The sequence below is a fragment of the Crocodylus siamensis genome, chromosome 3 (assembly GCF_052110815.1).
Source record: "Crocodylus siamensis isolate JL-2025a chromosome 3, ASM5211081v1, whole genome shotgun sequence".
NCBI classification, from domain to species: domain Eukaryota; kingdom Metazoa; phylum Chordata; order Crocodylia; family Crocodylidae; genus Crocodylus; species Crocodylus siamensis.
The window spans coordinates 30,952,969-30,978,197 of NC_143397.1; the positions used below are offsets into that span (position 1 = coordinate 30,952,969).

General features: G+C 41.4%; 1 protein-coding gene across 2 annotated transcripts in view; it reads left to right on the forward strand.

The window, feature by feature from the left end:
* Window positions 1-25,229, forward strand: part of PARP8 (poly(ADP-ribose) polymerase family member 8) — a 208,881-nt gene that overhangs the window by 96,715 nt on the left and 86,937 nt on the right. For both annotated transcript variants that reach the window (XM_090038052.1, XM_090038051.1), the window contains 3 exons: window positions 14,413-14,450; window positions 21,520-21,609; window positions 22,779-22,849. In XM_090038052.1, coding sequence (XP_089894178.1) covers window positions 14,413-14,450; window positions 21,520-21,609; window positions 22,779-22,849 — 199 coding nt within the window. The remainder of the gene's footprint in view (window positions 1-14,412; window positions 14,451-21,519; window positions 21,610-22,778; window positions 22,850-25,229) is intronic.

Genomic DNA, 25,229 nt, shown 5'->3' on the forward strand with positions numbered 1-25,229 from the left:
CAGAGGGGGAGGATCACCTCCTTGGCCCTACTTGAGATGCACCTGTGGATGCACATGACAAGGTCCGGTTAGCCCTGCCAACCATGACCTCACATTGTCGGCCCGTGTTCATCTTGGAGTCAGTAATGATTCCAAGATCCCTTTCTGCCTCCGTGCTCTCAAGAAGGGAGTTTCCCATCTTATAAGTGTGCTGCTGGTTACTACTGCCCAAGTGCAGCACCCTGCACTTGTCAGTGTTGAAGTGCATCCTGTTTTTGCTAGCCCACCCCTGTAACCTATCCAAGCCTTGCTGTAGTCTTTCACTCCCTACTAGCATGCTCACCTCACCCCAAATTTTGGTATCATCAGCGAATTAAAACAGGGTGCTTTTCACCCCATCGTCCAAATCACCGATAAAGAGATTGAACAGCATAGGCCCAAGGACCGAGCCCTGGGGGACTCCACTGCCCACTTCTCCCCAGGTTGAATATGACCCATCCACCACCACCCTCTCAGTGTGACCCTTCAGCCAATCTGCAATCCGTCTGACTATGTAGGCATCAATGCCACAATCACCCAATTTCTTAATGAGGATGGGGTGGGAGACGGTGTCAAAGGCCTTGCTGAAGTCCAGAAAGACTACATCCACAGCAACAGCTGCATCCAAGGCTTTTGTGACCTGATCATAAAAGACAATCAGGCTGGTCTGACATGACCTGCCCCTAATGAAACCGTGGTGGTTGCCCTTGAGCATCATCTCTGAGGCTGGCCCATCACAGACGTGCTCCATGATGTTCTTCTCAAAGAGTTTCCCTAGGATTGAGATAAGACTGACGGGCCTATAGTTGCCCGGGTCCTCCCTCCTCCCTTTTTTAAAGATGGGGACCACGTTGGCTACCTTCCAATCATCCAGTACCTGGCCTGAGCACCACGAGCACTCGTAAAGCTGTGCCAAGGGCCCTGCAATAACCCCTGCTAGCTCCCTCAACACCCTGGGGTGGAAAGCATCTGGACCCGCTGATTTGAACATGTCCAGCCCCTCCAGAAGCTCTCTAACCCAGTCCTCCCCAACCTTAGGTCTGGAGGCGTTCCCTTCGAGTCTGTCTTGTATCATGGTGGGGAAGTCCTGGTCCCTGCCCAAGAAAACGGAGGTGAAGAATTGGTTAAAGAGGTCTGCTTTCTCTTCTGGCGCAACCACCAGATTTCCCAGAGGATCTTGCAGGGGCCCCACATTTCCCGGTGCTTTCTTCATCCTCCCTATATATTTGGAAAAGGACTTTTTGTTATCTTGGATTTTGGATGCAAGTCCTAGCTCTATGTCCACCTTAACTTTCCTGACAGCCCCCCTACAGGCCCTCTTTGGAGATAGCACCCCCCTTCCACCGGGTGTACGCCCCCTTTTTGGCAATCAGGCATTCCCGGACACCCTTGGTGAGCCAGGGGGGCTTTCGGGCACTCCTGCCCCCCTTGCTTTTTATTGGGATGGTCACCCCTTGGGCCCTGAGTATCGTCTCCTTAAGGAACAACCACTCATCTTGGGCACTGAGTTCCCCTGCCCTTGAGATCCCAAGTGCCTCTCCCACTAATCTCAATCTGTTGAAGTTGGCCCTCTTGAAGTCTAGGGCTACCACCTTGCTGCAGGCCCTTGACACCCTGCGCTGGATGGTAAACTCCAGCAAGCAATGATCGCTATCACCCAGGGGTCAAGAACCTGGAGGCCCCTTACCAGGTTGTTGCCTGTGGCTAGGACCAGGTTCAAAAGGGCATTTCCTCTGGTGGGACTATGCACCTCCTGAATTAAGTGGAGGTCCTGTATCTCGGCCAGGAAACTCCTGGAACGGTCCAACCTGGCTGACTGTTCCTCCCAGCAGGTGTCCGGGTAATTAAAGTCACCCATGACAACTCCATTCCTTGCCTTAAGTGCCTCTGCAAGCTGGCCCAAAAATTCCCGGTCCAGTTGCTCCCCTTGGTTGGGGGGTCTGTAACAGATCCCCACCATTAAATCCCTCTCCCCACGGCCCCCTTGTATCTTGAACCAGAGCACTTCAGCTTGCCCCTCCTCTGACCCCATTTTGCTGGCAGAGGATGTGTATTGCTCCTTGACATAGCGCGCCACACCCCTGCCTTTCCTTCCTTCTCTATCCCACCTGTAAAGCCTATAGCCCCTAATGGTAACTGCCCAGTCATGGGATAAATCCCACCAAGTTTCTGTTAATCCTATTATGTCTGGGTCTGAACTGGCTATTCTGAGGGCAAGTTCCTCCTGCTTATTCCCCATACTACGAGCGTTGGTATATAGGCACTTAAGGCCCTGCCTAGCTGCGTGTGCTACCCCCCGATTTGGGAGACTGTTTGGACCCCTGTTTCTTACCTGGGCACTCCTAGCATTTGTTACCTGTCTTGCTCGGGTGGTTTTTCCTTGTCTTCCTGTGGCCCCCTCCCCTGGCAATGCTAGTTTAAAGCTCGCCATACGAGATCAGCCAACCTGAAAGAGAAGACACGCTTGCCTTTAGGAGAGAGGTCAAACCTCCTGCCTGAAAGCATGGGTCATTATCAAAAAACCCAAGGCCTGCCTGGCGGCAGCAACTGCTTAAACACTGGTTGACCTCGCCAAGGCAGGCCTCGTGTCACCGTCCCCGCCTGCTCACCAGAAGAAGAGAGGAGAATACCACCTGATGACTCCAAGATCCTTTTCTGCCTCTGTACTCTGTTCCCCAGCCTGTAGGTATGGTGCTGGTTCTTCCTCCCCAGGTGCATCACCTTGCATTTGTTGAATCCCATCCTATTCTCGTCCACCTACCCCTGTAACCTGTCTAGGTCCAATTGCAGGCAATTCCTTCCTTCTAGCATGCTTACATCCCCCCACATCTTAGTGTCATCAGGAAATTTGAACAGTGTGCTTTTTAACCCCTTGTCCAAGTCACTGATGAAGATGTTGAACAGTGCGGGCCCGAGGACCGAGCCCTGCAGAACCCCACTGCCCACATCCCTCCAGGTCGAAAATGACCCGTTCACCACCACTCTCTGGGTGTGGCCCTCCAGCCAGTTAGCGACCTAATTGACTGTGTGGGTTATCGACACCACAGTCCCCCAGTTTTTTAATGAGAACAGTGTGAGAGACAGTGTCAAAGGCCTTCCGAAAGTCCAGAAAGACTACATCCTCTGCTACCCCTGCATCTAAGGATTTGGTGACCTGGTCAAAGAAGCCCACCAGCTTTAATGAAACCCGTGTTGATTGCCCCTAAGCATAACCTTCCCCCGCTGGCACCTCATGGACAATGTGCCAGGATAATTCTTTCAAAAAGCTTACCCAGGATCGAGGTAAGACTAACTGGCCTATAGTTTCCCAGGTCCTCCTTACTCCCTTTTTTGAAGATGGGAACCATGTTGGCCCTCTTCCAGTCTTCTAGCACCACACTAGAACAGTATGGGGGGTGGGGGCTGATCCAGTCCCTGCTCAGGAAAATGGAGGCAAAGAAGTCATTATAAATAGGTTAGCTTTGTCATCTGGTGTGGCAACCAGATTTCCTAGTGTGTCTTGCAGGGGCCCCACGTTACCCAGTACCTTCTTTTTGTTCCTGTGTATTTAAAAAAGGACTTCTTGATGTCCTTGATCTAGGTAGCTAGTCCCAGTTCCATCTCCGCCTTGGCCTTCCTGACTGCCCCCCTGGAGCCCCGAGCAACCGCAGTATAATCCTCCTTGGTGATGGCCCCTCACTTCCATTGGGTGTACGCCTCCCTTTTAGCTAGGAGACATTCTCGGATGCTTTTGATAAGCCATGGGGACTTTTGTGCCCTCCTGCTCCCTTTGATCTGCATTAGGATTACTTCCCTTTGGGCTTGGAGGATCATCTTCTTAAGGAGTGACCACTCCTCTTGGACACCTGGCTCCCCTCCCCTCCGGGACCTCAGTGCCTCCCCGACTATTCTCCTTAGCTCATTGAAGTCTGCCCTCCTGACATGTAGGGTTGCTTTAGGTTTCAATGGCAGATGGACCTTAGGAAGACCTGGGTTGCATACAGATTTTTTCAAGTTGCTCTTGGGATAACTAGCTAATTTAGTCTGCAAAGATAAGCATGACTGAAGCTGGATCATCAAATACTGGATCACAAAGACTATTATTTTTTTCTGAACAAGCACATTTCAAAACATGATATAATATTATGTGTCTAAAAACAAATGTTGCAGAGACATTAAAAAGTAATTCGATGCTGAAAAAATCTGTTAAGTCATGATGATCTTTGTTTTGATGATGGATCTGGAAGACAATATGGTAGCCATGTAAAATAATTGGATGGTTTCAGTCAAATTTTGTGGAGTAGCTGTGTTTGTCAAATAGACCATCGTTTAAAATTTGCTCTGCATCTAATAATTCTTGTAAGTTTTAGCAGAGAGAGTATTCATTAATTCATTCATGCAGTCATTCATTCACAGAACAAATACAGAAATAGTTGGAGCAGGAAAGGTCCAATAGACTTAGTTGCCTCTCTCTTGTTATTCTGTAATCTTTGGTCAAGCACTAAAGACGTGGTGATTTCACTGGGCTGAGAATCCTGAATTCAATAGAATAAAAATAAAATGTCTTAAAAACATATCATTATTTCTGTGGTCAGTTAAAATACTTTTCATGTGCATCTTCACTAAGATTCTCAATAATGAGAAATGCTGTAAAGATTTGTTTATATATTTGGAAATTTATATTTTGTTAATATTTTTATTTTATTTCAAGTTTTCAATTCTCACTACAAATAAAAGTTAATCTTTTTGACAAAAATATTACTTTTAAATTATATTTGCTTTTCATTCTTCTGCAAAGGAGTAAAACCTTCTACTTAACCAATTATTTTAATTGTGTGCAAGACTGACCATTTAAAAAAATCAATATATTTTGCTATTCTTTGAAAAAGACCTAATACATACTTTTATTTTAAGGTGTAAGTCATGTCTTATGATCTGCTCTTGAGATTTTCTGAATGGTATCTTTTATATGTATTTTTACTTTTCTGGTACACATTTTATGTAACTGAAACTGATCTTAATTCTATAAATACTTTTACCACGTAATAGTCTTGTGTGGCTTTACTGTAAAGATGCTTTGAATGACTGACTAGCAGTATTTGCTGATCTTTTTATTTGGTGCACTGAATGTTTGCTTCCATATTAATATGATTTTCAGTACATTAAAGATTTACTAACCCTCCAGTATGGTTTGGCTAGAAATTCTGTAAAACAAACACTAGTAATATTTGATAAAACATTTACTTCATAAAAATTCTAGTGTGCTGTTCTCATTCTTTATTTATAAAGGCCTAAAAAATGGGTTGTAGTATATTCCTTAGCAAATCTCCACAAAATGAGGTACTTTAGTTGAAGAGATCCACAGCAGGATCTCTTCAACTTCACAGCACTATGAAGTAAACTGGGAATAACAGCCCCCCTGGATCTGAGGGTGGTGTCCCTTTCGTACAATATTGTAAGAAGTTAGTACAGGGCTAATAGAAAAAATATGGCTCTAGATAGTAAGGTGTAAGATATTGTATATATTGCTAGCTTGTTCTTCAACATATTCATGGATAAGAATATTTAGCATTCACTTTGGGGTACAGTCATGAGATTTTTCGATAATAAAACACTTGCATGAAGTACAGAAAGGTTCAAGCTGTTTAGGGATTCAAGAAGTTCAATTTTACATACTATCTATGTTCTATCATCTATACTGTTCTCATAATTAGACAAAACATTTGCTAACAAGTTGGCATTTTGATAGGGTTTGCCTGATAGGAAAGTTCTGTTAGCAGTAGAAGAAATTGATCATTTAAGGGACTCTTAGACAGTTGTAAGGACTAACCTGCTCTCATTTGCATGACATACATGTCCACCGGTATCACTTTCCATACAAATTAAGAAGAAGACATGAAATTGAAGAGTTCTATCTATAGAATATTTTAACAACTTTTTTAAACTCTTAGTTCCTCTCAATGAAGGTCTTAAGCTTAAACCACATCATATAAAGAAGAACATTGTGGGTGATATTTTTTTACTGGACCAACTGAAAGTTTGGGAGAGATTTAGACTAGCTGTACAGCACCAGACACCCTTTTCCATGTTGCCTTTTGCCTGGCTTCTGGCTTACATAGCTAACTACCACTCTTGTTTTTGTTTCTGCATTTTATGCCAGATGAGAGAGAAAAAAATAGTCCTGAAACCTGGAAACTACATAGATCTAGCTTTCAGGGATTGGTTAGATGAAATAGGTTTTATAATCTATAATATTTATCCATTAGTGAATCTTAAGCAAAAAGAGCTGTATTAGAATCTTGAGACTTCATATTACTAGATATTAGCGTGTCTAGAAGTGCTTAATATAGGTTAAAAGAGAAAATTTCACTCTATTCTTAATATTCTTGCTTTCCACTATTCTTTGTTAGGGGTCCATTATGAGCTGTTACAAGAAACTTTGGTTTTCTTTCTTCAACATATTTATTATTGAGGCATGTTCTTTGACACAATGAGAGAATTACTGAACAATGTATGGATAGAGCAGAGACTTATAGCAGGCAGTCAAACCTGTGCCACAGTGGTGGGTAATGCAGTACTACTGGTTTGGTGACTCCAAGATGAGCCCACGATCATGCAGTTTTTTTATACTGTGGCAACTACAGTCTGCACCTGTTGGCATAGAAAGGAACATTCAGGATTGATATATTGTTGTAATTGCTTTTACAGTTGTGTGTGTGAGGCACGTAACATTATTTAAGTACATTCCCGTGTTTTCATTTCCTTTGCGTTTGTTTTTAATCAGTGAAAAACCCTGTTACTTTAAATTAAGTCAACAGATGGAACAAAATGATTTTTCATATCATTGAGCTGTTTTACCTCAGTAACTTTTGTTTTGTTACTTAAGCATTATCTTCATTAACAGTGTCTTTTTAGAGAGAGTATGATTTAAAATTGTTTACTGTTGTAATCCCTGACACTACGAAGTAAACTCGATTCCTCACAGGAGTAGTATTACAACTAGGCATAGCTCTTGGTGGATCAGGTTCCTACTAGGGATTGGTGTTCTAGTACTGAGTACTTGCACAATTTACTATAAATATATCTTCTTTTTCTTTTTATAAATTGCCATTAAAATAGTTTGAATGTATGCTAGCAGCCTTATCCATCGTCCATTGAGATCAATGGTACCCACTGACTGACTTAAATGAACACTGAGTTGGGCCTTAACTCCTGAGAGATGGACTTTCGGGGGGCTAACACAATATGGGAGCATTTTTCTTATTACCTTTTAAATAATGTGAATGTAGTTTCTCTCTGAAATTCAGTTCTACATATATATTATATAATAAACAAATTCAGTACTTAGCCCAAAAGACTAAGGCAATCTTCTAAACATCTTAAAACCCACAGTAATGTAAATTCACATTTGAGACTGCTTACTCAATATCTAAATGTAAGATTCATCACAAAAATAGAAGTTATTAACAATCCTCAGTGAAAAAACTGTATCCAAAGCTAGTTTATGAATTCTTGTTCAAGTACAGATAGCAATTTGCAGGATAATCTCTGTAGAGAAAGAACCTAGTGTCTTACCCACTTTAGAAAAATCATTTATAAGAAACATACCATGAATAAAATTATCATTAAACTAAGGCTGCATCTGTATATGTGAATATTATTTTAAGCAATAAGAAGTTTATATTAAAATATTGTAAGTAGTGAAACATGACATTTCTCTGGCTTCTCAGATACTCTCTTAATGTTGTCTTTAAAATAACAAATATTTTGCAACGGCATTTCTATTACAAAGGTTGTTCTGAGCTTGAAGATCAAGGAGTGTCTTCATTTTCGGGTACCTGCTACAAAGTAGCTGCCTTTCCATCAATTAAATAGACTGAAAGCTGCCACTAAAGCATTGCCACTAATGCTTGTCTATGCACAAAGTTGTACCACTAAAGTATGCCACTATAGGGTATGGGGCAACTTATTTGGGGGAAAAATGGAGTGGGGCTTTATCACATATCTGCTATTCCACAGTACTTTGTGTGTGTGCTTTTAAATGACTTGCATGGTTTCGCTTCTCCTTTTCCATTGAGGGCTAACATTCCTTAGTTTAGCTTCCACATATTGTAGGGCACGATCATGCATATATGTAGGTACCACAGAGCCCGCACCCTGTCGTACTGTGTGTGGTAAATTGTTTGTAGATCCATAACCATAGTTAAAGCCCCACAACCCTGCTAGTGTGGATGACATTGTAGCAGTGTAAATGTACTTATTCCTGTATGGGGAAGGGAATAAGTTACATTAGTATAAGTCAGGGGTTGTCAACCAGGAATATGCATACCCCTGGAGGTACTTGGGAAGGCCCTAGGGGGTACACAGCGGTGGTGCAGAGAAACAGGGGTACTTGGGAAGCAGCAGCATGGGGAACAGGACTGCCACTGCCATCCATCACTCCACATTGCTGCTGGGCGCTGTTTCCCTGTGCCCAACTACCCTCGCTTCTCCACACTGCCAGTTTCGTGTCTGGCTGGGGGGACAGGGGTGATTGTAGCCGGCCAGACACAAAGCCGGCAGTGCAGAGAAACAGGGGTACCTGGGAAGTGGCAGCACAGAGTCTGTCACTCCGTGTTGCCGCCGGGTGTCACTTTCCCACTAGCCCAAGTATTCCCACTTCTCTGTACCGCCAGCTTTGCATCTGGCCGGCCTCTCTCCCCCACCTTGGTGTGAGGCAGCACTAAGCGCATAGATGGGGGGGGGGGCTGCTGTGTGGGAGCTCCCCACACCGCCAGCTCCACATCTGGAAGGGGTCCCCCCCTGGAAGGAGTACCCTGCTTTAAGAAGTTGAAAACCCTTGGTATAAAGCATCTTGATTCCAGCATAATTTTGTATTAGGGGATACAGTGATTCTCAACGAAGGTTACTCAGCACCCTGGGGTTCTGTGCAATCCTTTTAAAGGTGATGTGTAATACTAGCACTGTTAGGCATGTAAATGTCTACATATGATTCACAAGATAAACCCAGAGGTTTCAAACAGAAATATATAGTATCCAAACCATTCTGGCTTGTTGTGGTCTTTCTGAGTTCTTTATAACAAAATAATTGCTCAGTTATTTTTCTATACTCAAGAAGTGAATTAAAGCTAAGAGCTGGATAGTCTAAGGGGTGCCTTAAATTGAGAATCACTGGGTAAGGCTGATATTTTTATGCTGTTCAAAACAAAAAGCACACCTCTGACTGAATTAGATACAGTGCTTCATGTACATCAAGGCTAAGTTAAAACTGGTTGCCTGAACACTAACAAAACAAAGCTATTTCAGTACAGGAGCTGGAGGTGCTGATCAGCTATTAGTAGCATGCAGCTGTTTATCCTCTGCATCACGGTGTACACGTAAGTCAGGGGCCTGATGAATCTGCTTGTACCTATCACATCAAGACCTTTGACACAAATGCCTAGCCAAGAGTATGGAGGAGTGAAGCCTGCCTGAGACCTTTAGATCCCCTCTTTAGACCATTCACCCTGTAGACCATTGAGACAGAATCCAAAGGCCAGCCCAAGCCTCAATAGTTGTAGTTTTTGCCAGAGAATAACAGGTAAGAACTGCTGACTGCCTAATATCTCAGTGAGGGTGCATTTCCCTTAGCCTTTCTCCAGCCAAGGAGTACCCACAAGGCAGTGGGTGCAAGGGTTTTGAGGCACCCTATACTTGCCTTACTCTGGAGGTTAAAACATTGTGGTATTTTATAGAAGCTACCCCATCACGACTAGCTCCACTATGGTGCTACCAAGACCTCCAGTTGGATGCAATTTATGGTCATACCCAGGACCATGAACAACTATAATACAAATTGAGGGTGCCTGTACACAAGCCGGGGCATGATGTAATTGCAGCACGTTGGAGCAGACCATTACCATGCACCAGGCAGCTTCTGCATCTCTTGTATCAGGGTCCCTGCACTTCAAAATGGTGGCGGGGGCACTTTAACTAAAGCTCCTTCAATGAGATTCAGATAAAGCGCCCCCCTCACCATTTTGAAGTGCAGGGATGATGACACACGACATGCTCCGGGTACTTTAACTAGAGTGGCTCTTAGACCCTTGCCCTGCCCACAGAGCACGTGTGAAAATGCCCTGAATTTACTGGTAAGAGATGATGCTCAGCCCCCAATTCTTTGCTAGTCTTGTGATGCGCCCTTTTAAAGGATGTCTTTAAGTGTGGAACGTAAGTGCTCTTCAGGTATGATATAGCAGGTTTATAATCAATAGTAACTTATCACAGGTTCCTAAAATATTTTTATAGAGAAAAAGACAATTCTGTTCAATTTTTACGATTTTTTTTCCCCTGAAGTTGAATGTAACTAATGCATTATTACGAGGCATAACCAAATTGGGGTCCATAACTACATGGGGGTGAAGATAAACCGCTTGTTCTGTACAACTGTTGGCTCAGTTTAGCGTGATGGAAGGTATCAGTAAAGGGAGATGAGAAGCGGATGTGGCGAAGGGGGAGCTCTTTGTGGTCCAGTGCGTCTAAAAGTGTATTTGCACTCCTGTTGTCTTTTCAATGGAGACAGTATAAATATCCTACAAGGTTCAAGAGTGTTTAATGAGGAAGGGACTACATTGCTATGTGTGGATTTAGTTTTCAAAAACTCATGAAGGATTTTGCAGTATTATAACTAGAGGTGCACCGATGCATCGGTCCGATATCGGATCAGCACCAATATAAAGACAATTTTCTGTATCAGAAATCAGCCCAATGCGGCCGATAATTAGTCCCGTAAATGCCCGTGCATACACCCAGCCGCAGCGCAGCACAGCACTTGGGCAGGGAGGAGCAGAGCTGGCGGCACGGAGTGCTGCATGCAGCTGGTAAATCTTGTGTGGGGGAAGAGGAAGGGGGCTGGAGATCAAGGCCCCCGTTGGGAGTGAGGGCGTGGGGCTGGGGCAGGGGTTGCCCACCCGGGGCGGGGGCTCTGGCCATTGCCTGCGGCTTGTCCGGTACCCGTCTAGCAGCTCCCGCTGCTGCTTCCGCTGCTTGTGCGGGAGGACACGGGGAGGCAAGTGCTCCCGGACCTGCGCGGGCCGGGGCCGGGGCCGGGGCCGGGTTTTCCCGCCTGGGAAGACCCGGAGCCGCACGCCCTCCCTGACAAGCGGCCGGAAGAGCGGTGGGAAGTACCAGACGAGCACCAGACAGATCACGTGCAACGACGAGAGCTGCCCCGCCCCTTCCCGCGCCGCTCCGCCCCCCGGTGAGCTGGGCCTCTGTCCCACCGCAGCTCTGGTCCCGGCCTGCAGCTGCCCCCTGGCCTCCCCGACGCCTGCAGGCGTGCCCCGCAGCCCTCCCTGCCCCAGCTCCGGTGCCAGTCCCTCCCTCGGGGGGCCTTCCTTCGCCCCCCCCACCCCTTCTCTCCCCTTCCACCACACCAGACTGACCAGCTGGACCAGACTCTTCAAGCTGAGGAGCTGCCTTTCAGAAACCAGATCGGTATCCTGATATGCCTCCTTAACAATTGGCTCTCAGTATCAGCCCCCAAAATTTCTCTCAGTAAACCCCTAAATATAAACCCCAAAAAGGAAAACATTATAAAAAGCCCTATAGCATTTTGGATTTAAAACACAGTTGCTAGTATTTCTAATAATAGATAGTGGGGGGGTTTTCATCTTAAAGATGCCTTTTTCAAACATTTAATTTATACTGCCTCAGTCTCAGCTTCTTCTGGAGTGACAGCCCAGACCTGTCAGATTCTTCCATCTCTCACCCAAGGCGATACCACTATTTTGGTTTGGCAATTAGATTTTCTTCTTCTGTTCTCTTGGATGGAGGGAGGAGAAGTCAGATTTTCATGGTGAAGATTTTATCTATAGGTTTGATTCCCCTATTCTCAGCACCTTTCTCCCTCTGCCAGCTGTTAGTAACAGCACAAAACTATTTTAACGTTCTGGCTTTAATTCTTTTTTATCAGATGCATGGTTTCCAAATGTCTACACTGTCCTTCTTTCTCCTGGTTCATTTGTCTTCCTTCCTCTTTCCCTTTCTCTAATGGTCTTGCTACCAGGATTAGAGCACCCATGTACTTCAGTGAGCTTTGGTTATAGTTCACAAAACGAATGTGTGGATAATTTTTAATTGAATTGGTTGATCCTAAAAGTCCTCTCTATCTACCTATAAGGAGTTGTGTCTTCATGCTGCAAGAGTGGGAGTTACGTCTATGGAGGCTCCATCATATAGTATTTCTCATTAATTCCACCTCCATATGGTTAGAGTACCTGTCACTGCTACTGCTGTATTATGCAAATAGCATAACAATGATCAAAGTGATGGAGAGAAACTGAATAAAAGGAGAAGGAACAGGGAGTGACATTAAAATGAGAGGCACCAGTGTGCAAAACACAAGAAGGTAGAGGAAAAATAACAATTATAGAATCTTTTGGGGAGCAGGGAACAGGAAGGTATATTTGCACACATGATGAAGGAAGAAAAACGTAGATACGCAGTATGTGAGACTTGTCCGTATTTGAAAGTTAATTTGGATTAAGACAGTGTTAATTTAAAGCTTAATAGCAAACTCCTTGATAACTCCATACATGGATACTCTTATTCTGGATTCTTATTCTGTAATTGCTATTTCAGAATATCTTCATGTGCAGCCATACCCACAGAAACCAAGATGTTGATGCAGACACACATTCTGAAAACGTAAAGTCAATACCTACTTATCAGTCATAGTAGATGGAAGTGCACGTACAGTTGTCAACTCAACTTCAAGAGAAGTTTTGGCAAGACCTGACCTCTAGGTAGTTTCTTGCTGGGTTTGTACCACTCAAAAGTACAACAGTGCAAAGTGTAGCAAGCAACATACAGAATGATTTTGTAGACATTTCCCTTCATGAGTAAATTCCAAACTTTTAAAGAGATCCATTTTACAATTTGGTAGATTAGTTAGATTCAAACCTGCTTTAACGTGCTGGTTTTCTAGAAACAGTATCAGAAAAGATAGATTCTGAAGCACTTTTATAGTGTGTTCCAAAACTTTTAAAAACTGTCAATGATCAGGAAAAATAAATATTGTTTGATACTTTCAGAGCTGAGTAAGGGATTTTGTCACATAGTTCCCATAGCAGCTATTGAGAACTGAGTGCCTCTTGGAGGGTTTTGACAGTCTTAACCAGTTTGCATTTGTTTATGTGAACACATGCAGATGATGAAGAAATAAATGTGTATAAATTAGAATACTGCAGAATAATCAAAACATAAAACCAAAATCTGATACAATATAATGATGATTTCCTCAAACAAAAGAATTTTCTCAGCATTTTGTCATCTACTTCTACCCCATGAATTCATAATTAATTCATAATTAAATTAAGGTAAAAGTAATTTTACTCATCTGTCCATGAGAGAGAGAGGGACTACATTTATACGTTGGCATATGTAGACATTTTACCAGCATAGTTAAGAATGTCTACCTTATTCATGATTGAACTACACCAATTGTAGCAAAGATGAATAATAATAAAACCTTTCTGCCTCACTATGAAGCGTGTCTACCTGTCTCAATGCACTGTATGCATAGGGCCATATATTATTTAAGTGTGTTATATGAATTTTGAACTAAAAAGAAAGTTGTTATACAATAGACATTTTCAGCTAACTGGAAAAATTAGCTAACTTTATGCACATAGATATTATAAAACAAATTCATAGGTTTGATCCTACACATTGTCTTAGGAAAGACCCCCTCACGTATGCAGCCCCACTGTCATGGGTAATGAATGTTAATACTCTGTTGAAGGAGAAGTTATGCCTACATAAAAGAAACTGAAGAATTCCAACCATGTTGTAATTTTGCTTTAAAAATTAATCTAGTCTATAGGGGTAGGGGGAAGCTTTTTGACAGGCATGCCACAAATGAGCCCCATAGTCTCCACAAGTACCACTCCAGTCCCCTTCCTCTGCCCAATCTGCTACTCTGCTTTCTGCTCCTTGCCCAGCCTGTTGCTATTTTCTGCATCCTGGTGTATCACCTGCTGTGATACCTGTCCCTGCCCTAGTCTGCTGCATGCCACACACAGAGGCTGCCTGTGCCACTTGTGGCACATATGCTGCGGGTTGGCCACCCTTGCTGTAGTTGATTGAGCTGATACAGTGAGATATACTCACTGTATAATGCAATCCTAATATTTTTTTAAATGGTGTGATGTAGAGCTATACCAGTCTAGTAGAAGTGAGCCTTGAAAGTGGGGCATTACATTTTCTGAGCTATATACTTCAAAAGCTGTCAAAGTAGCTGTTACCTCCTGTCTTGGAAGCTGTCAGAAATCTATAAATAAACATAGAAAATGCAGAAATAGAAAACAAACTTATACTAACTGTTAGTGCTATTGTTATTAACTCCCTTGTTTATTTTCCTTTTTGTCTTTACAGTGTGTCCTATTCAGTACATGTCTCTGAGGATTATCCAGGTATAGTGAAACAGTCTTATTCATGAAGCAAAATCAGTGTTACAGCATTTTTCAAAGGTTGAAATGAAGATATTTGAAAATGCATTAAAGTATTCTAGGAGCTTCTTTATGCTAATCACTTTCCATTAGTTAGATTGTTTTCACAGCTATTTCTCCTTTTCAGCCTTCATTTGTCAGCAGGATCAGGGTGAGAAAAACCTGGCTCACGAGTTTTCTGAGAAGGGGGTTGTGACACTTACCATGCCATGAGCTGTCAGTGATGGGAATCTAAAAACTTCACTCCTGTTTGGTATGAACATAGGGCTTGATCCTACAAGATGCTGAACATCCTGGCTCTGATCCAACAACTATGTGCTAGAACTCAGGGAAACTACTCTGTACTCTTGAAATTAAGCATGTGCTTAGATGCTTTTATTTTATCGGAGCTTCACTTTTCAGGATTACAAGGGTTATTTGACAAAGTGCTCAATATCTGTAACATCCTAGTTTTTTGAATCAGCAAGACATTAAAGGGAAAACTATTTCATATGTAATGACTGCAGAAATTGAGATTCATAAAATATTCAGAAATGAAAAGCACAATGCTTAATAGTTATATTTCATAATATTGATTGATTGCTAAATAGAACCAGCTGTGAATTGTTGTACTAGTAGTCTAAAATATGTATGTAATTTATTGATAACTTTTCCTTGCAGTAAATAGTAATAGTGTATTTCATTGTTACAGTTTCATAAAGGCAAGCATCTAAATGTTGAAGTTCCCCCTAAAACTAAATTACAAGCTAAAGACTAGCAATTAATCCTAAATGACAAATTTCACTTCCTGATAAATTCCTCATCTCCCTTCCTCCCCACTTAGTGTCAGCCCCTATTCCTTCTTCAGCAGAAATCCAAGTAATAGATGCAATTTGCAGCATGTCTTGAAGGACAATAGCTCTGGGTGATTTTGAACCAGGTTGGTTCTAAAGCTGATTGAATATTCTTTAGCAGAGAGAGTTAGTTAGTTGTGCTAGTCTGGAGTCAGTCAGAAAGCAGGGTAGACATGCACTTTTACAGATTAACGAACTAAGATATAAAACTCAACATATATTCTTTATCATAAAACCTTCCCTTCCCCTCCCAATTTTAAATCATTAGGTTATTAACATTTTATAATATTACTACTTTGGAACTGGGGACTAAAATCTGTGACTATTTACTGATTCAAATCTAATTGTTTATGCCTGTCCATACCATACATCTTGGAAACAAGCTGATTTGCAATACTCAGTATGTTATGAACTACATCAGTCACGATGGATTTTTTCCCATTGGTAATGACTTCTCTCACAGTTCACAGAATCTCATTATATTCTTGCTACTACTCTATAATTCTTATCCCTAAAAAAATATTTTAATTTATTGGACCTTGTTTTCTGGTCCTTAATTGGGAAGAGAGGAGTGTTTGCTACTCCCTAGTTGTAGTTTACCTGACTAGATTGTATTGCTTTCTTTGTTCAATCCCCTGCACTACCTATCAGAAAGGTGGTGGTATATGTTGGAGAGATGGTGGGGGTTAGGGTCATGGTCATGTTGAGTTGTGTTGGACATTGAACACAATAGTAGAGTGCTCGGACAATCTCCAGGTGGAGAATGATCTTTTGGGTACTACTACCAGATCAAGTGTTCCTTTAGGGACAGCATACAATTACTCGGGTGAATAAGTCCTTGAAAATCAGGGTTTAAGTTCTTTAGCTGGCAGGTGTATCACACTTCCATATTCTATGGTTCAGGTGTGGAGGAGGTGAATAGAGACTAAAAAGTGGTTATGCATATTTTTTTTGGAAATACGTAAGAGGAATATCAGAAAAATATAGTCACCATGCAAACTGCTCTTATATTTAATAGGCCATGAATGCTGAACAGGTCAAGTTACTCTAGGATTTTGGTTGTTAACTTGACTAAAGAGAAAACTTCAGGTAAATTTGTAAATATAGGACACAAACATGACACATTTGCTACAGAGTAAATTGGCTTTGCTTTATAGGAAAAGCAATGACAAATGGCCATAAACTGGTAAAAAACACTCCACATCTTTAAGAATGTGACATTTTAAATTAAGCCAGTATACAGATCAGATCGTCATCCCCCTTGTTAGTTAATCCTGTGGGTAGATTTTTGCTCAATACAAACTGGCTCCCTGCCACCTAGTGATGAAGCACTGTATTAGCAACTGCTTCAGGCAGCCAGTTTGAGACAGCTATTTTTGTGTGTCTGCTCCTTCCTACAGCATACATTTACTACAGAGTAAAATCCAGGGTAAATTGCTCTAAAGCACTCATGTCGTGTCACATATATGACATGTGTTATGCAAAAGGCACCTTTACAGACTAACTAAATCAGAAATGTGTCACAAGCTTTCATAGGCAAAGGGCTTACTTCATCAGATGCTGTGAAGGAATTGCAGAAACAGACCTGTTAATACAAAGGGTCAGGTGGGGAAGGGAAAGAAAGGCACTGCTGGAAAGACAAGGTGAGTAGAAGAGAAACAAAAAAAAGCAGTTAATTTACTGAAGGACAGAGAGTTTATGAAAGGTAATCTAGTAATAGAGTGAGAATCCACCATCCTGGTTTAGACCAGGGGTGTTAAAGATCCGGCCTGCAGAGCCCTATTATTCAGCCTGCTGTAATGCCTGTAGGTCTTAGATCGGCCCTGCACAGTGCATGTGCCGGCCCCAGCCCCAGTCCCACATGCTGCATGCGACCTGTGGAGCCGATCTGATGTGGGGTCACATGGCACAGGGGCTGGATTGGTGTGCTGGCACAGGGGCTGGATTAGCATGCCAGACCAGCCCTGTACACTGGATCTAAGGCTACTCCAGATCAGGTCCATAGACAGTCCCCATGTGCTGGATCCAGCATGCAGGACTGGACTGACACGTGCCACTTGTAGAATGTGCCCCAGACTGACCCCAATTGACTCATGTTTCATGAACCTGGAGCCAAAGCATACTGTGTGCAGTGCGCAGGGCTGGTTCAGGACATGTGCTTTACATTGTGTCCATGCCAGACCAGCTCTGCACACTGGATGTGGGGCTGGTCTGGGTCAAGTACATAGACAGACCTGCACACTGCACCAAGTTCTCTTTGGTTGGTCTAGTGCAGGTGTCACATGCAGTGTATGCCCTAACTGGTCCAGGTGCCTTATGCAGCATGTACCCTGGACCGGCACAGTGTGCCATGCGCCGTATATGGGGCCAGGGCTAGGGCTGGCATGTGCAGCATGGAGTGCCTGGAACAGGAGCTGGTATTCGCATTGCATGCAGCCCAGGGGGCTGGTTGAGGGCACGCACTGTATGCATCATCAGTGCTGGTGCAGAATGCAGGCTGGTCTGTGGGCTCGATACAGCCCACAGACTGCCCCCTAAGCTGGATGAGCTTGACACCTCTGGTTTAGACTGAATTTAATGCAGTCCAGTCTAGGGATGATTTCTTGTTCCCCGGTTTCCTGGTCAAGTTCATTCTGAAGTTTTGTTGTCCAAGAACAGGTACTGTGAGGTCATCAGGGGACTGTCCACAGAGGTTAAAATGCTCTACCACGGGCTTGTGTGGAACTGAGGTCAGATCAGTGTTTATTCATTTTTACATGTGGGGGTTGCCCTCTTTGTCCAGAGTAGTCAGCAAAGAGGCATTGTAAACAAGCGGTAATATATATGATGTTGGTAGAGATGTAGATGAATTGAGAGTGGCTGGCACAGAATTTCTCAATATGCCGTTATATTTATGACAGACCTTGAAGTCTGCTTCAGATTCTTACCCCATTACCTGGATTACCTTCCATAAACCCTGTGTCCCTCACTGGGTTAACTTGTTTGTTTTCCTCTCCCCTACCCACCTTGCCTGTTTCAGCATTTCATCTCATTTTTCCTCCTCCCTTCCCTACCCTTTGTATTTAGCAGCTCTTATTCCTTCAGCCCCTTCTCAGCATCTGATGAAGTAAGCCCTTTGCCTATGAAAGCTTACGCTATACATCTCTGATTTAGTCTGTAAAAGTGCAAATCTTGCTTGCTTTTTTCTTCACTTCAGACTAAAATATGCAACTATCCCTCTCTGCCTATATTATGTACACACAAAAACATCTGAGATATCATGGAGATATTAGCTTCATGCATTACTTTATGTGTATCTCATCACCAATATGGCATTGGTATTAGTGTTGATATCACCTTAATATGGACAAATTGTTTCACAAACTTCTGAGAGGTTTTTTTAAAAAGTTGATTGTTAATCATTTATACTAAAATCAAAACGAGATGCAAGAATTTTTAATAATGGAAACTATTGTAAATTTTCAGATACAAAGTAAAAGCTAAAACTGTTCTTATATACCACGCTGAGGAACATAAATAGCAATGGTGTTGAGAGAATAATGCCTCACTGTTGTTTACACATTGCTGAAATTATGGAAGCATCACTAATATTTTTAGAAAATGCAATAATGGCTCCAGCAAATCTCTTTGAAATGTTTTCTTCATCATATTGACACATTATAAAAAGAATTATGTTCCAAAGGAGCTGTTATGGTGTATAACATCAATGAGTAAGCAAAACTATATTGATTCCTATTGATTAATAGGAATCAATATAGTCTAACTTCCTGAGCCTTGTGAGAGACATTACTATATACTGAATAAATGAATAAATGTCCGTAGTGATGCACGCTGGTTGATGTTATCTGATGAGGTATTGTTGTCTGTTGTGCCAATGATGTGTGGATTTCTCACATATTGTGTTAATGAAAACATCCTTCTGTTCTAAAAAATCAGTTGGTATCATTACCAGCTATAATAATGTCCTGAGGCTTGAGGATCCTGATGTTGCAGTGAATGGGTCCGTGCACCCAGGCATCATATTGAATATTCTGCACAGGTCTCATTGCAGGATCAGGGCCAAGAAAGTAAACCAGAGAGAGAGAGAGAGAAATTTAAGTTTCAAGTTCCATTAGATTTACTAGTAGAAAAAAAATCAAGAGTTGCCATTAGGGGAAAAAATTGGCAGTGCAAAATGTATTTTCAGGTTTCCCAAAGAGAATGACAAACAATGTGCTGTGAAAAAGATTATAATTAAAAATCTATAAAAGATGTAATGGAGTATCCTTTTACTTTGGTATATGTAGATGTTAGTCATTTTATATGCTGTAGGTAGTTTAGCATGCTATGCAGTACAGATGCTTATATTTCCTGCCATATGCTACACTATATTAATTTAAGTACAAGTGCATAGATTTGCTTTCTCCCATCCTTACATACTTGACATATTTAGACCCAAATTGTGACTTATGCAAACTTGTTAGAGTACATAGTGGAGAAGCTGTGTACGCACATATCAGAAGGAAGCTTGCATGTGCTACATACCCAGAAATAATCATGCAGATGTACACCCAACACTGTGAATGTTTCGTGTCATACCAATGAGAAAGGCCGGTGCAACACACAAATAGATGCACAGTTCCCTGTCAAAGGGGCACAGTCATTCAAATGTATTTTCCGAGGCAGAGCATACAATACAGGGTGGCAATATGTGGGAAGCTGTACCCACCACAAACTGAACTGGCTGAACAGCTGAAACAATTCCTATGCATGCTGTGTATTGTCTGGGCTATGGTATTCAAGAGTGAGGTACATTAGTTCGCAGATATTAATTTGATGCTGACCTTTATTGACCTATTTGCACATTATCCAAGCAAGGCCTTGGTGAGGACAGTGTAGCAGTGATAGCAGGCAATGGTGTGCGGTAGCATGTGGCTCTGTTGGTCTCTATATGAATGAGAATGAACATAGCTACATGACTTCCTTTTGTGAACTAGGGAGTCACATCCTTTTCATACGCACGTGGCAATGTAGCTTCTTATCCACAAAGGAGGTGGGGGGCATTGTAGCTAAAGATCAGCTGATGTAGCTTCAGGAGAGGGATATGTGGTAACTGCCATATGAGGTCATGGTCTGATCTTTGATAGTAAGTTCATTAGGGTAGGGTCCATGTCACAATATATCTGTAAAGTGCTTAAGCAGCATTGGGTCTTGATCTTTGTTCGGGGCTCTGGCAATATAGATTTTAAATCATATTAATAGTAGTAATAATAAAATTATATGATTTTATCCTTCAACTAGAAGCAGTTAGATAGTCACACTAAAGTCAAAGGGGTTCAATGAGCACAAATACTTGTTTAAGTGCTTTTCTGGATTGGGACCAGGATGATCAGCATTATTGAGTCCTTGTTTTGACTCTTTTTTTAACCAAATGTATTATTTTCAACCCATAAAACTAACTAATTCAATAGAAAACAAAACGTGTTCAGTGGCTGGTTAATGTTTCAGTGGCAATTTTTTCCAGCAGAGATCCTTCTCACAAAGAATACCCTGCACCTTCTTACTCATCACTACAGATGGGCTCAAGGGACCTACAGTTCAACCCCTTCCTCGTACTCCATGTTTTTGGAGAGTGGATTTAAAATCTCTGATTAAAACTCAAATCTACAGGTTTTAGGATGAGAGAGGCTTTCTGTAATCTATATCAGACAAACATTTTTCTATAATTTTTGGTTTTGTGTATATATGATCACCCAGTGTCACATGAGAACTTCTTATATGATTTTTATACATTCAAGGCCAGTTCTGAAGCAGCCTTCAATCTGAACACAAAGCCAGGTCTGAATGCTAGTCAGGCCTAAAACACAATCCATGGCCAAGTCGACAGCATAGAAAAGGTCAGAATCAGATCCACCTGAGATTGTTAGGAGTGTTCTGCTTCAGTGTTTTTTTGTTTAACTCATTCAGGGCATATGCTATTTAGATCATGATTCTGTGAAACTGGATGTGAACAGTGGCTCTTCAGGCCTTCTATAATTGGCTTCCTGGTAAACAATCTTAGCAGAGGAATTATGTATTGAAAAGTTATGGACTGTGATTTTTTTTCTTGCCTATGGAGTGGTTCCTCTGTTATGATGGAAGCATGCTAGGTGTGTGGTCTGGAAACATACTTAGATGGTGTTAATGAGTTTGGTCTTCAAAAGTATATTTTCCTTTTGTAGATAACACATATGTGTCCAGTTCCGACAACGATGAAGATGTGTTAGTTACCACAGAGCCAATCCCAATAATTTTCCAGAGAATTGCAGCAGGTAACATTAAGAGTCATGAGTGCTTTGTTAAGTTAATGTTTTGTGCAGGCATGCAAGATGTGACCCATACATAAAATGTGATATGTCAATACACATAGCTGCATAGTTATTTTCTCACAAATTTATTGTTGGGTATTCTCATGCATTTCGGAATAGAAGCAATTAAAATATTTCTTTCGGTGATCAGTGCAGTCCTGTTTTTATAATGTGTTCTCATTCTCTGAATGGCTTGCACTATGTGCTGAAGCTATTCTTTTTTAATACTGTGCTATGCACTTGTTTATTATTAAGGTGTTTAGCACTTCCCATTATAAGAATTAATATTCAGTTGCTTACAACTTTGCTGAAGTTTAATTGTTAAAGTTGACATTTTTCATGCAAGATCTCCACCTCGGAAGTTTTTTTAATGGAAAATGAGAGCCAAAATGATTCAGTGGTTTCTGAGGATCAGAATAGAGGGGAAAAAGTTATGACAGTGGCAAAAATTCTGGTTCCCTTTTCATTTATAAGCTTTTTTTCTTGCTTTAGAACAATATTTTACATTTTAGGCAGTGGGGGAGAGGGTGGTCTAGGTTTCAACAATGTGTCTCGCTATCCCCATGAAAATCTGTCCACATCTTTCCAGGTTTACAAACTTTTGAAAAATCAGTTTGTAACTGCTTGGTAGAGATGTCTTAGATTTTTTAGCAACTAGGCTTCCTAAAGATACCAGAAATAGTCTGCTGGGCAAGGTTTATTCTTGCCTATTTCAGAGAGATGCCTTGAAACATTCTGATTTAGAAATTTGATGTGTTACCCTAACTCTAGTTTACAGATTAAGAAAATGTAAGAAAAACAAGGCTCTGACAAACTAGCTGTTGGACAAATTGAACTTATTTTATATTCTAGAACCTGAGGTGTGGTGATTTCTTATTTTTATAATACTAGATTGCAAACCTTTTGTCACTTTTCAAAAGCTGCTTATCCTCTCTTTTTGTTTTGTGTTTCTGAAGTGCCTAGAACAATGGAGTCCTAGTCCTGAGTCAGGACTTGTAGGTGATGCTGCATTTCTAGTCTCCTCCTACTCCTCAATGTAGATAATTCAGTTCTGCTTTTTAAATTACATTGACAACATGATTTTAGACTTTTCACAGTTATTAACTATTTTTCTCTTTTATTTCTTTTTTTAGAATTAAAGAAAACCAGTGATGTCAATTGCTGCTTATCTATAAAATCAAAATTACAGAGGGAGAATGGAGAGGTGAGCAATATTTTCCTCAGCAGGGAGATTAACAGACTACAGAGCATAACCAAATTTGCAGTTTGCTGTGGACATCAAAATCATTCCTGTAGTTTTGCATAGAGACTATTAAACCTGGGAAAGTGTTTTTAATCCAGCTAGTAAACAGCATTGGACTGTCTCCAGAACATATATCAGGGGTGCGAAAAATATGGCCTGTGGGCTGGATGAGGCCCACTAACTAATTAGATGCAGCCTGTGGACAGGTGCTCTCCAATTGATTTGGTCTGACCCCCAGCACTCCACATGGGGGCGGAGATGAGCCTCACTTGCTCCCACCCGAGGCAGCCCGCACCCCACTCCCACCCACACCCACTAAGTGGTCTTGGCCCAAGCCAGTGCATAGCTTCCCAGCAGAGCTGTTGCCAGCCTTGCTCACCATCTATATGTGCATTGTTGCAGAGTAAATAACTCTGCCATAGGATAGTACTTGTGTTGGGCAGTACTATCCTGTGGAAGAGTTCATTAGTTTACTCCAGTCTAATAGGTGTGCACATGTAGATGGTGACACTTTTCTGTGGAGTTAATTAGTCAATTCTACAGTAAAGCATCTCATGTAGGTGCACGCGGTATGTTTGAATTTTCATGGTGCAGATGCTAAACTCTTCTAGATAAAGTGGGCTCCAAGGAAAAGACTTCTTTTAATAAAAATCTTTAAGATTGACCATTTCTGTTTGTCAGACAATCGTACATTTTATTTTATCATGTGATTATATCTTATAGGACGGTTTGCACTCTTTTAAAGATTTAGGGGGTTTTTTGCACTGGGATGTTTCCATCTTCATTTGGCTTCTATTTTGCAGCATGTTTTTCCTTGAGCTGGGTTGTTATTAAATAAAGCACACTGAAGTATTTTTTCCAATAAAGTAACAGCAAAAAATGATTTTTATGCCATCATAAAAAATGTTGTGAAAATGACTAAAAATACGATTTTCATTCTCTTTACACATGCACAATATACTGCATGAATACAGAACCCAAAGTAAGGCAAGAAAAAGGATTAAAATCTCATGCTATAAAGAACTGATAGAATATCTGATTTTTTATGAATCTATGAGGTTGAGAGGAATATTCTCGTTATTGATTCATACAGATGATTTCTGTTCCACTAAGAAAAGTCTGTACGATATGTATATATAGTACATAATATAGAACAAAATTATCTATTAAACAAGACAAATGTGTTTTTATGGCTTTATCATGTACTAATTTATGGTAGTTTCTCGGTAACATTGAGGCAATGAATCACAAGTGGATTATGGGAAAAGAAGTATGAAGTCTGTCTTTAAACAATTGTTTGATATTAAGAAAACACTCAGTTTTTAGGACTAGATTGTGATATCTTCTTTCAGCTGATTAGCATTAGGGATATGTGAAATGGGCCATATTTGATTTGGATTTGGGTAACAGGGGACTTGGGGGGGCCTGTACACTCCCTGGTGGACCCGGAAGTAGACTGGAAGTGCTTGTGGTCCACTTCTGGGTCTGCTACCAATTGTGTTGGGGACCCCCCGCGATCCTGTGGGACACTCCATCTGCCCCACCATCTCAGCACTCACAAGCCTCCTGGCACCTTGAGGTATGTAGAAAAAACATTTAAAGTTGTGTCTATATTCAAATTGTCGAATCTTTCCAGATCTATTTGAATGGTTCCGATTTGATTCAGAGAGATTAAAGGGTCCTCTGATTCAATTTGGATTCAGAGATTTGGCCACCAAATTGGGCCAAATCTCCACCGAATCGAATCAGGAACCAAAGCTTCGCATAGCCCTAATTAGCATGTTCTTCCATAATTAGTTCCACTGACTTAAATGCAGTTTCTAATAGTAAAATAAGCTACTAAGTAAATTACTTAGGGTCAGAATCTAGTATCCATACCTAACTAGAAGAGCCCTAGACCTACTGAGAAAATTATGTTTGATCTTGTCTGGTGAAGTCTAACCACTTTTATCAGAATAGAGGTTATTAGCAGATGTGACAGGGAGTCCTGTATGAAAAATGATCTGAGCTAGGAACTCAAGACTTCCCTGGTCTTGAGTCTACCATATAAGGCTTTTAATGTTGTTTGTTGCTACGGATGCATAAACAGAGAATCTTATAATTGATTTTCCAGAATACAGTAAGTTTGTGTCCTGTAAGACCATTAGCTAAGACTCAAAATTAATGAATTGTAGAACCTTTGTTGTGAATGAATAAAGCAATTTAAATTCAGTCTGATCATACAGGACTTGATTCTGATAGCTTTATTCAGCTGCCAGATTCCTGTTTCCCTGAGTGTTACAGCTTGGTTTATAAGGATCAATCTATTTTATCTAATCTAAACAGTCTTAATGTAATATAT